General features: G+C 34.2%; 1 protein-coding gene across 1 annotated transcript in view; it reads left to right on the plus strand.

Annotated features, from left to right (window-relative positions):
- Positions 1-13442, plus strand: part of ACBD6 (acyl-CoA binding domain containing 6) — a 156931-nt gene that overhangs the window by 82404 nt on the left and 61085 nt on the right. The window contains exon 6 of the mRNA XM_006211792.4: positions 2982-3071. Coding sequence (XP_006211854.1) covers positions 2982-3071 — 90 coding nt within the window. The remainder of the gene's footprint in view (positions 1-2981; positions 3072-13442) is intronic.

Here is a 13442-nt window from a genome sequence, read left to right on the forward strand (position 1 = left end):
GTTGCTTGTGGGCTTCTGGTGGCCTAACAAAGATTCCTTTTTCAATAATGGCTTTTACCACTTATGTTGTAAATACTTCTGGGATATTTTTTCAGAAGTTATTAAAACTAGAAGCAAACAATTGTGAGCTTTTATGATAACAGTAAAAATAAATTTAACCTGAAAACTTGTAAGAGATTATATCATTCATAGAAGTTAAAATAATTATATGTATATATAGTAGGTAAAATAGCTCATAAGTTTATGTAAAATCTTTAAGCAACTATAACTTTAATATGTACTTAATTCATGGTTTTCTTCCTGGAAGAGAAATTATGGAATCCTGTATCTAAAATAATTAATAAATTTAATAATTGCATTGTATTGGTCCAGGTATGTTTGTGGTTAACAAAGATAAAGAAAAACCACAGGTCTTCATTTGCTGATTTAATCAGCAGTGGTTATGAGATTAGCATCTCTGCAAATTACTAGTTATTTATTACTTGAACTCATAATCTTAAATTAGAGCATGTTTATGGGAGCTCTATAATGTGAAGAAGTAAAGAGTTACCACATTCAGATGCTGGTTGTGCTGGTCTTTGTTCATTTAAATGTAGGACATTTTGAAGACAAAAATTCCAAAGCTGGTTTATTTTATCTATGCTTGTTTACAAGTATGTTTAATCCTGCCCTTATTTTTGAGCTTCTTAATACTGCATAAAAATATTAATCACTAGGTGGTCTTAATGTAGCTATCTTCAGCACCTCTACAGAAAGTCATTGTCAGAGAATTCATTCTAATTCAAGGTTAATTAGTGTACCATTAAAATAATGTGTTACAAAAATTAATTACATTGCAGGTCAGAAAATGTGTTAAAAAGCATAGTGTAAATGTCTTGGGAGCACATCATCCTCCTTAAAACATTGCTGTACGAGTGCCGCCCTTCTGAAAGATATATCTGGAGTGAGAATCACTGTTGAGGTCCAGTCATAGGTGTTTCCCCTAAAGTAAATTTTTGGCACCACACATAGGAAATTTAAAATATAACTCCCCATTAACAGTAAAATGTGTTGCTTGTCTGCTTTCCCTTTGAAACAGCTAAGGATTTATACTTTAGCATTAGTCGGTGTAACCCTATTGGGTTAAACCTAAGGCAAAATCAGGAATCTAGTTGATAAATAGAAATTACCTGTACATCTTGCAGTAAAAAATACTAGATATATTAATATTATGTTTTCTTACTTAACCTACCTAATAAGGTAGGTACTTAACTACCTAATAAGGTAGTTCTGTAGGTGCCCTGTGTAAGTATACCACACATCATTTTAGTTACATAGTAATTCTTGTTAATAATTTAACTTAATAGCCATAAAACATAAACTCAAAGTTAGAACTAAAAATGATACAGACTTTGACACTTTATCTGATTATTTTAATGTAAAAGCTGTTGAAACAAGTACATTGAACTATAGAATATTTTATACATTGGTATCTGTTCTGAGAGTCTTATTAGAAAATCTAATTTTTCATATGGAGGGTTTAGGAATTAGTGCCCTAGTAACAATAAATCAGTACACATTAGAGCTACAGAAAATTTAACATCAGAAACTCTGTTCTTTATTCAACAATAAATTTTTTCACTTGGCTTTTAGAATTGTCTCCATTTTAAAAAATTCTTAGTGGGCTCTGGACAAAGTCGTTGTGCTATTACAGCAAATTGTGAATGATTTGCCCACATTTTAAATTTTTCTGCTTTCCTTCCTCTTTGGATTTTGTGTAAGCCTATTACAAAACAGATATTCACAGGTAAGTAAAAATGAACAGAGCAAATGAAAGAAAAAAGAAAATGACAATTTGTGGGAAAGAAGTTGTTTTACTTTGGGTTTTGTTTGTTTGTTTGTTTGTTTGAAGAAGAGTTCCTGGTTTAATTAGTTGAGCTAATGGGTGTGTGAAGAGGGTCTGAAGATAGAGTGTAAGTGGGTTTCGAAAAGCTTTCTTGAAAGGTGCTTTTTACTTTAAAGTCATCTTTGTCCCAGCTTGTATCTGCTTAAATCTTTTCTAACATGACATAAAGCAGGGATTTCAACTTAATGTAGAAAAACATTCCATTCTTTTAAAAATGACAACATCACTACCACCCTCAGAAAGCAGTGTTAAGCCATCCATCACTCATTTCTTCAGAAAAGCCCTTAGCTTTGGGGCTTTTGTTTATTCTTTGGACCAAGTAAGGCTTCTTTCATTAACTCAACCAAGATTTTCTGACAGTGGAAAAGAGAATTAACACACCAATAGTAGCTGTTCGTCTTTGGTGGACAATGGTTAAAATTAATGTTTCATATTTAGTACTTTGTCTCCTAACAGTTAATCATCTATTCTATTTTACAAGTGGCTTTCAGTCAACATTTGCAGATGAACATTAGTATAGACTGTTCTGATGTTTTGGGACTATTTCAGGGTGTAAATTTGGGATATAAAGGGGTGTGCTTACTTTCAAAGTGGTTAAATTTTCTTACATTTTAAGGAATGAACGAGTACATTTAGATACACTGCATTTAGATTATGATCTCTACCTAGGTTTAAGTACTCATTTTTCAAACATAAGATTTTTTTTTCACCAGAAGAAGTGGAGATAATAATTTAAAACTATCTTTTATATTTTTAAAGTACTTCAAAATTTACAAAGCATTATCTTGTAGCCTGTTCATTACAACACATGTGATTGGTATTGCTGTTGTTCGTATTATCCTTATTCCTACTCTGTGGTTGAGGAACCTGATCAGACTGAAGAAAGTCACTGAGCTGGTGTGTAACAGATTCCAGAAGTAGAACTCATGCTTTCCAAAGTCTGCTGCCTTTCCCATAGAGCCTTTTATGTCAATTATTCTTCAAATAGTTAACCTACGTTTTTACATATTACTACGTCTTTCATGAGACATTGCGTCTTTTATATGACCCTGCAGCTGAATTAACAAGTTCATTTATCTTTTTCTGTTGTCTGTAGGGCAGAGCTCTACTCCACTGGGCTTGTGATCGAGGACATAAAGAACTAGTCACAGTCTTGCTGCAATATAGAGCTGATATTAACTGTCAGGTAAGAGTGATGAAAAGGGAGCTTTTCTAAAAAAATTGAGGTAAAATCCACATAAAATAAAATTTACTGTATTAACAATTTTAAAGTGTACATTTCAGTGGCATTAATACATTTAACAGTGTGCAACCATCACTGCTATCTTGTTCTGCAGCATTGTCATCAGCCTGAAAGGGTACTTTGTACCCATTAAGCAGTCACTCCCTACTTCTGCCTCACCCTGGGCAGTGGCAACAACTAATCTGCTTTCTGTCTCAGTGGATTTGCTTATTTTGGATATTTCATATAAATGGAGTCATAAAATATGTGGCCTTTGTGTCTGGCTTCTTTCAATTGGCATGTTTTCAAGGATTATCCATGCTGTAGCATGTAGCAGTACTTCCTCCCTTTCATGGCTGAGTAATACTCCATTGTATGCTAGACCACATTGTATCAGTGCATCAGTTGATGAGCAGTTGGGTTGTTTCCACCTTTTGGCAATTGAGAGTAGTTGCTGTGAACAGTTGTATATGTGTTTTGTTTAAACGCTTATTTTCTGTTCTTTTGGTTCTGTACCTAAGAAGAGAATTTGAGTTATATGGTAATTTGATATCTAACTTTTTGAGGAACCTCCAGACTATTTTCCACAGGAGCTACTACCACATTTTACATTCCCACCAGCAATGCATGAGTGTTCCAGTTTTTCCACTTCTTTGCTGGTACTCATTGTTTTCCTTTTTAATAGCCATCCTAGTAGGCATGAAGTGATATGTCATCATGGTGTGATTTTGATTTGTAATTCCTTAATGACTAATGATGTTGAGTAGCTTTTCATGTACTTTTTGACAGTTTGTATATCCTCTTTGGAAAAATGTCTATTCAAATGTTTTGCTCCTTTTTAAACTGAGTTGTTTGTTATTTAAGATGTAAAAATTCTTTATATTTATTCTGAACATTAGACCATTGTCAGATATATGATATGCAAATATCTTCTCCCTTTCTGTAAGTTGTCTTTGCACTTTCTTGATACTGTCCTTTGGTACACAAAAGTTTTTAATTTTGATGAAGTTCAATTTGTCAATGTTTTTCTTTCATTGATTGTGTTTGGTGTCATACCTAAGAAATCATTGCCAAATCCAAAGTCATCATGATTTACCTTTTCCCCTTCCCTTCCCTTCCTTTCAATTGTGGCAAACTACACATAACATAAAATTTACGACTTTAACCATTTTTAAGTGTACAGTTCTTTGGCATTAAATACTTTCAGTTGTTCAACCATCACCACCATTCATCTCCAGAACTTTTTAGTATTCTCTAATTGAAACTCTGTACTCATAACTGACTCCCCCATTCCCCCAGCCCCTGACAACCACCATTCTGCTTTCTATCTTCATGAATTTGACTACTCTAGATACTTCATAAGAGTGGAATCATACAATACTTGTACTTATGTGACTGGCTTCACTTAGCATTATGTCTTCAAGGTTCATCCACATTGTAGCATGTGTCAGAATTTCCTTCCTTTTTAAAACTAAATAATACTGCATTGTATGTATATGCCACATTTTGTTTATCCAGATATCCACCTATGGACACATAGGTTACTTTCATCTTTTGACTGTTGTGATTAATACTTCTATGAATATTGGTAGCAAATGTCTGTCTGAATCCTTGCCTTCACCTCTTTTGAGTATGTATCCAATAATGGATCAGTGGGTCATATGATAATTCTTTGTTTAACGTTTTGAGGAAACACGATACCTTTTTTCACAGTGGCGGCAGCATTTTCCATTCCTATTGTCAATGCACAAGTGTTCCAGTTTCTCTACATCCTTACCAACTCTTGTTACTTTCTGTATTTCTGATATTAGCCATCCTGCTCGATGTGAAGTGGTATCTCGTCGTGGTTTTGATTTGCCTTTCCCTGATGATTGGTGATGTTGAACATTATTAATGTTGAGCAGTCAGTATTAGCCATTTGTTTATCTCCTTTGGAGAAATGTTTGTTCAAATCCTTTGCCCAGTCTTTAATTGGGTTGTTTGGTGGTTTATTTGTTGTTAAGTTGTAAGGAGTCTTTATTTATTTTGGATATCAACCCTTTATCAGGTACATGATTTACAGTTATTTTCTACCGTTTTGTGAGCTGTGTTTCGCTCTCTTGATAATAGTGTCCTTTGATGCATAACAGTTTCAGTTCGGCTTATCTGTTTTTCCTTTGGTTGCCTGAGTTTTTTGTGTCATATCCAAGAAATCATTGCCAAATTCAATGTTATGAAACTTTTTCCTGTGTTTTCTTTAAGAGCTTTATGATTTTAGCTCTGTTTTTAGGTCTCTGACCCATTTTGAGTTAATTTTTGTATGTAGCATAAGGTAAGGGTCCAGCTTCATTTTTTTGCATGTAGATATTCAGTTCTCTCAGCACCATTTATTGAAAAGACTGTCCTTTCTTCATTGAATGATCCTGACACCCTGGTCAAAAATCATTTGACCAGATATGCGAGGGTTTGGGACCTCTATTCTATTTCATTGGTCTGTATGTCTGCTTTTATGCCAGTATTACATTGATTTGATTACTGCAGCTTTGTTGTAGTAAATTTTGAAATCAGTAAGCGTGAGACCTCTAACTTCTTCTTTTTCAAGGTTGTTTTGGCTAGTCTGGGTCCCTTAAGTTTCCATATGAGTTTTAGGATGGATTTTTCTGTTTCTTCAAAAAATTTCATTGGGGATTTAATAGAGACTGTATTGAATCTGTAGATCGATCTGGGGAGTACAAGTCTCCCTTGCTTTCTGAAAATAGAGCGTTACTGTGAAACCTTTTGTAAGCCGAACTGATGTAAAGCGAAGAGGCGATTACCTTAGAACACATCTTGCTAACGGATACGCTGAATAAACTAAGATAAAGCACAGATGCCCACAGACACACTTAAAAGCTATAGCGGCTTCATGCTGGAATGCTGAGTGTAGTTCTTAGAGAAGGAAATTGGCAGTGCCCTTCTCGCTGCTCAGGGTGCACATTGCCTCTACAGTGGCTAGCTGCAAAACAAAGACCGAATGCTATTTTCTTTTTTTCTTTCTTTTTTTTTTTTTTCTTTCTTTTTTTATAAAAGCAAAAATCCTCTTTGAATTTCTTTCAATTAGCAAAAACAGGTACTAATGTAGGTCTTTAGTAAAAGTAAAGGGGCAAAAAGCAAACTTTTGAAAAGCAGAGGATACTTGTATTATCATTTTAACAATGGTAAGTCTTCCAATCCAATCTTTATTTGTGTCTCTAATTGCTTTCAGCACCATTTTGTAGTTTAAAGTGTACAGTTCTTTTGCCTCCTTGGTTAAGTTTATTCCTAGGTATTTTATTCTTTTTTGACACTATTGTAAATGAAACTGTTTTCTAAATTCCCTTTTTTGATTATTTGTTGTTAGTGTTTAGAAATACAGCTGATTTTTGTGTGATTTTGTATCTTGCAACTTTGCTGAACAGCTTTTTGTAGAATCTTTTCTGCATATAAGATATATTGTCTGAACAATGATAATTTTACTCCTTCCTTTCCAATCTGGATGCCTTTTATTTCATTTTCTTGCCTAATTGCTCTGACTAGTCCTTCTAGTACTGTGTTGATAGAAATAGCAAAAGTGGACATCCTTGTCTTGTTCATGAGTTTGCTTTTTAATTTAGTTTGTTAGGTAGAAAATGCTTTTTCTTTACATAATATTTTTTGCCATATATGTCCATCCTCCTCTAGCCCCCTAGGCCTCATAGGCTCACCCTGAACTTTTCATCAAACCTGAGATTTACAGTGCTAACTATACTCTCTAATTCATTTCACTCTAAATCTCTTATTTGACTTTATGAAAATTCCTGGCCCCTTGACTGATCTGCTTTCTCCCATTTTAGCTCATTTTGTCCTCTCTCATGCAGTTACCCTCATCCTCATACCCATTCCCTCTTTTTCAACTGTGGTAGCCATCTGGTAAAACTCTAATTCTGATTAATCCAGTTGCCTGCCTTCTATACATTTACACCTTGGCTCTGGGCAAAGCTGGAAAAAAAATCACAGAATTCTGATACTGTAATAAATCATGGTATCCATCTTTAATTTTCACTAGCAAGTCTTGCATTCTTTCTTATTCTCAGATTATCTGTTTCACAGACAAAATAGAAGAAATCTTTATCCCCAACCCAGATCTCAGCCAGTAGTTGCAGCAACATATGTCTCTTTTTGACTATCCCTCAGACACGTCAAACATAGTATCTAACCCTGAACCTACCATCTCTCAACAGCTTCCCTCCCCAACCCCATAATTAGCACCAACATCCAACCAGTTTCCCAGGAGTCATCCTTGATTCTTCTCTCATTTTCACATCCCCTGAAGGTCCTGTAGGTTCTGCCCCCTAAGTATATCTTGCGTCTACCAACTTATCTATTTCCGCATTGCAAGCACACTAGGTTAAGCTTCTTAAATTATTTCAGCATCTCTGAACTATATCCTTGCTTCTAATCTTGACATCCTTCGATTTATTTCCCACTTTTCATCTAAAGAGTCTTTCTGAAATGCTAATTTGCAAATGTTCTCTTGTTTAATTTTATTGTTCTAAGATAAAATCTAAATTTAATTCACCCTGTGAAGCCCTTCTGATCTGGGCCTTGCTTACCTCTGCACATATTTCTCAGCGCACTCCTTGTTTATGTCCCATCCTTGGTACACTAAGTTCCACTGGTTCTGAAGAACTTGACATGCTGCTCACCTATTGAGCTTTTAATATACTGTTTCTTCTCTCCTTCATTCTCCCTCCTAGGCCTCAGTTTATACACCATTTCCTCCAGAAAACCTTTCTTCCCTCTAACCAGGTAAATACTCCCATTGTCTCTTATAGCATCTTGTTCTTAAGCTCATCAAAGAGCTACCACAGTGCATTCACCTTGAATTATAATTCATCATTTACATGTCTGTATCCTCAACCCACCACATACAGGTACCAGAGTTTGGTTGTATCACCAGTGCCTGATGCAGTGCTCAGTAATTACTGAACAAAGTAATACCAGTTTATAAAGTTGACAGAATGTTAGAAAAAATAGAACGTGAGAACCAGAAAAGACCTAAGACGTAAGCATTTACCAGAACTTTTTGGGTATCCTTGTTATTTCATCAGAAGAAATACTTCTTTCAGCATTAGATATGTGTGTCTTCATCTTGAGCCAGTTCTTTAGCTTCAAGTCATAGGTCAGAGTCATAACCTTAAAGCCATGTATATTTCACTGATTTCTTTTTTAAAGTAGGTTGTATGTATACAAAGGAAAAAAAACCCGAAAGATGCAAAAGACTAATTTTTAAAAACTCTTCCTCCTACCCTCATTTCAGAACTTACTATGTATTAAGGAAAATTAGCACTTTCTTTGTGATATAATTATTATTAAAACTTTTCTTCTAGTACTTCATCATTTCATAGTTTCTGTGATTCATCTAGAATTAATAGGAATTTTGTTGTTGTCTCAATGATTAGCCAGTTGTTTCAATGATGTTTATTGAATAATCTTTTCTCTACTGATTTGAAGTGTCTTCTTTTTATATTCTCACTTTGTCTATGTATTTCATTGTATTTCTGTGTTGTTCTTCTATTCCATTGCTCTATTTTTCTGTTCATGTACTTGTGCTATGCCATTTTAAGTATTGTAGATTCAGACTATGTTTTAAAACCTGACAAGATAGATTACTTAATTATTCTAAATATTTCCTGTTATTTTTGCTTGTTTATTTTTCTATGTGAACTTTGAAATCATCTTTCCAACCCTTACTTCCCGCAATCACCACCACCACCATTAAGTTAAAAAACAAACAAAACCAAAACCTGTTGGTGTACTCATGTCTTTTGGATTGTTAGGGGGTAGTATTTTGGAGGGAAATGTCCCCAAGTTAGGCATAGCCTGTGGTTTTTACCTGTGGGTTTCTAGTATTCTGTTTGAATATTAAAAGACAATACAAAAAACTGTATGTGGCTTTATAGGATGCTCTTTACTAAACACCAGCTTTAATGCAAAGTAAAAGTTTCCATGTAGGCTTTTAGGATGGATCAGTTAGGACTGTATGCCTGGCCAGTGTTTTCCTTGCCCTCTTTGTCTTCATATGACCACTTTGTATTGCCCCTAGCCTTGATTTTTCTTTGTTATTGATGATCCTAATCCATATGATCTAGCTGCAGTTAAGGGAATGCTTTTGGCTTTGTCAGTTTGGGTTGCTAACATGCTTCCAAATCAGAGGGCTTTTGGAGATTAGCTCTCAGAATAGCTTTCCCCTTGTAATTTCTTCTTTGGTTTCGTTATTGAAAACTCTTTTCAAATACAGACAATACAAACATAATAAATGGAAGGAAAGGTTCATCTCCCTCATGGCTCAGTCTTTCTTAAACAACATTATTATTGACTGGCCTATTGGTTGCCAAAAAGGAAAATCAATTTTATTAGAAGTATTTGCTTGGCCACAGATCTTGGTACTAACCCAGCAGAGACAGGCTGATGTTATCAAGTATCTGAAGACTAATTTTAACCATTAGCCTGAAACGAGTAGTAATTAAAGATATGTCAAAGTCTACTCTGTGTTTTCCTGTCATTTTTACCTTTCAGTATCTCTCGTATATACTTTTATTGCACTAGGGTTTCTGCATTCTGTAACTCTGATGGAATTGGATCTTTTAATTTTATTTTACTTCTAAGAAAGATCCTTTATAGATTTCATTTGTTATCTGGCAGTATTTTGGACATAGTTTTGTCTTTTCCATTGCTTGGTATTGATTTTTAGTTCAACTCTGGAAGTTAGGTTCTTAACCACATTTGAGATTAGGATATGGGTTAAATATACACGCATAAACACACCCCCCTCAGACCTCTTGAGTAAATTTGATCTTTAAACCTTAAAGAAAGATTAAAACTACTCTAAATGTACATTTTAAAGTATCTGAATACTTAAGACTTACTGCTAGACTTCTTAGATTTATTGAAAAGTAACGTTAAGGAAATGAGTGGGGAGGTGGTGGGGGAATTAGGAGCATCTGTAATACTGGATGTCTACACTGTGCACTGGGTGTTAAGCAATTCAGAAGGAGAATATTTTGAGTGTTACAGAAATGTTGAAGGACTTTGGGATGTATAAATTATATAAACTTATGATTTATATAACGGCATAGAGCAATATGCCCTCTCTGTGAATATCTTGGTAACTATTTGTGTGTTACAGAAAATTTTAAAAAGAGAAAACATGAGATTTAACTAGACTTACTGTGGTGGTCATTTTGTAATATATACAGATTAAAGCATTATGTTGTATACCTAAAACTAATATGATGTTATATGTCAGTTATATCTCAATTAAAAAAAGAATATTTGTGGAATGAAAGAATAAGTGGATGAATCTGAAAAAAAGAAATTCTATATACATATATAGTTTTATGAAATAAATGGAAAACATTTTTTTAAAAGAATGGGGATAATGACAATTCTAGATTTCTTCGGGATGTTGTGGGGCTTAAAATGATAATAGCCCCTCTGCTGCTACTTGGCCACGATTACTTCCCTTTCCCAAGTTGCTGCCAGCAGAGCCTTCCCAAGACACTTTTTATTATGTCATTGACCTGGTCAAAACTCTAATGACTGCATTGCCTATAGGATAAATTCCAAACTCTGTAGAAATGAATTCAGAGTTCTCTATCATGGGGGAAGGAAGGCAAGAAAAAAGTACATAAAGCAGTAAATAAAACCATCTGTAATTCTATTACGTATGGGGGGTGGGGGTAGGATATAAAACCTTTTTGTAGTATTAACTATGTACCAAGCATTTTATGTATAGTCATTATCAATCCTGTAATGTAGGTATATTATTATATGCATTTTAGTGATAAAGAAGCAGCAGTCAGAGCTAATAAGTGATAAAGTCTAGACTTGAACATGTCATTCTGATTCCAGAGCCCAAGCTCTTATTCACGCCTCTGTAAAATTTGAGCACATTTCCTTCTCATCTTCTGTTTTCTCTACTCACATGTATATAACATATTTTAAAGATACTTGGTACGTTATTGCACATAGAGTAGTTTTCTTTCATTGTTAAAAATATTGAGATATAAAATACATTTAGCGAGGTACATGTAGTACAGAAATCTTAAGTACACAACCTAATGCATTGTATACATGTATACGTGTGTGTGTGTGTTTGTATCTGTGCAACTGCCACTTGTATCAAATTAGAACATTTCCAGTACCCCTTGAAGAGTTGTTTCCTTAAGCTACTTCCTGTCAATATCAATCCTCCCCCAATTCCCCCCAACAAGGTGACTATTATTCTGACTTCCATCATCATCATCAATTAGTTTTCTCTCTTCTTGACACGGAGATATTTGGAATATTACAATATATGTTCTTTTGGATATGGCTTATTATGCTCACTAAAACATTTGTGAGAGTCATCCAGGTTGTTATGTGTATCATTTGTGCCTTTACTTGTATTGCAGTGTAACATTTCATTGTATGCATATACCATAATTTATGCATTCTCCTGTTGATGGATATTTAGTTTTGAGGGTGTTTTTTTCCTTCAGTTTTTGGCTATTATGAATAAAGTGCCTGTGAATATTCTTGAGCATGGACGTATACACACATACTTTCATTTCTCCTGGGTTTATAACTTAGGAGTAGAATTGCTGGGTCATATGATACCTGTGTTTAACCTTTTGAGAAACTACTTACGGTTTTTCAAATAGGCTGCCCCATTTTACATTCCCACCAGTGATGTATGAGAGTTCAAGTTTCTCCACATCCTTGTCAATACTTGTTATTACCAGTCTCTTTGATTATAGCCATCCTAGTGTATCTCACTGTAGTTTCTAATTTTACTTCCCCTACAGTTAATGATGTTGAGCATCTTTTCATGTGCTTATTGGCCATTTTTATATGTTCTTTAGATAAATGTCTATTCAAATCCTGTGCCCATTTTTTAAATTGATTGAAGGGGGGAAAAAAAAACATGGGAGGCACAATAAGATTCTCTAGAAGCAAAATTTTTTGAGGGATGTTATGGACTCAGGGCCAGGCTTTATTTTGTTTTTGGCATTTTAAAGTCTCCCTAAATTCCCTATCCGCCATTAGAACAGGGACTAGGGTGACTTCATGGATTCATCTAATTCCTAGGGGTCTCTGTACCTCAGACAGCTAGAGCAAATTGTTAATACTAACAACGCATATGCCCATCTAAAAAAAAGTGAATTATTTATTTCTTTATTATTGAATTGTAAGGGTTATATATATTGAATATAAGCTCCTTATCAAAATAAATGATTTATAAATTTTTTCTTCCATTCAGTGGGCTGTCTTTTCACTTGCTTAATATTGTCCTTTGAAACACAAAAATTTTTAATTTTGTTGAAGCCTAATTTATCTTTTTTTTTTTATTTTGTTGTTTGTGGTTTTGTTGTTGTTTCTAAGAAACTTGTCTAATCAGAGATCATAGTGATTAAGCCTTTTTCTTCTAATAGTTTTATAGTGTTATCTCATACATTTAGGTCTTTGATTCGTTTTGAGTTAATTGTGTATGATATGAGATAGGGGTATGACTTTGTTCTCTTACTTGTGGATATCCAGTTGTTCAGCATCATTTGTTAGAAAGACTACTCCTACTCCCATTGAATTGTTGCAGCACCCTTGGCAAAAATCAAGTGACCATAATTGTGAGGGTTTATTTCTAGATTTTCAGTTCTGTTCCATTGGTTGCAATCTCTACCCTTATGCCAGTACCATGCTGTCTTGATTGCTACAGCTTTGTAGTAAGTTTTGAAACTGAGATTTTTTGAGTTCTCCAACTTTGTTCTCTTTTTTTTTTTTTAAGGTTGTTTTGGCTATTCTGGGTCCCTTGAATTTCCATTTGAATTTTACAATCAACTTGTCCATTTCTAAAAAAAAAAAAACAGCCAGATTTTGATAGGGATTGCATTGAATCTATAGAGCAGTTGGGGAGTGGTGCCATTTTAAATTAAGTCTTCTAATTCATGAACATGAAATGTCTTTCCTTTTATTTAGGTTTTATTTAATTTCTTTCAATGATGTTTTGTAGCTTTTAGTGCACAAATCTTACACTTTTGTTAAATTGATTCCTAAGGATTCTATTATTTTTACTGCCATTGTAAATAGAATTGTTTTCTTAATTTCTTTTTCTGATTGTTCATTGTTAGTATATAGAAGTGCAATTGATTTTTGTATATTGATCTTGTAGCCTGCATTCTTGTTGAACTCATTGTTCTAATAGGTTTGGGGGGGTTCTATATACATGATTATGTCATCTACAAATAAAGCTATCTGGATGCCTTTTATTTCATTTTCTTGCCTACTTGCCTTATCTAAAACTTCAATGTTGCATAGAAG

This window comes from Vicugna pacos, chromosome 21 (assembly GCF_048564905.1).
Source record: "Vicugna pacos chromosome 21, VicPac4, whole genome shotgun sequence".
Lineage (NCBI taxonomy): Eukaryota > Metazoa > Chordata > Mammalia > Artiodactyla > Camelidae > Vicugna > Vicugna pacos.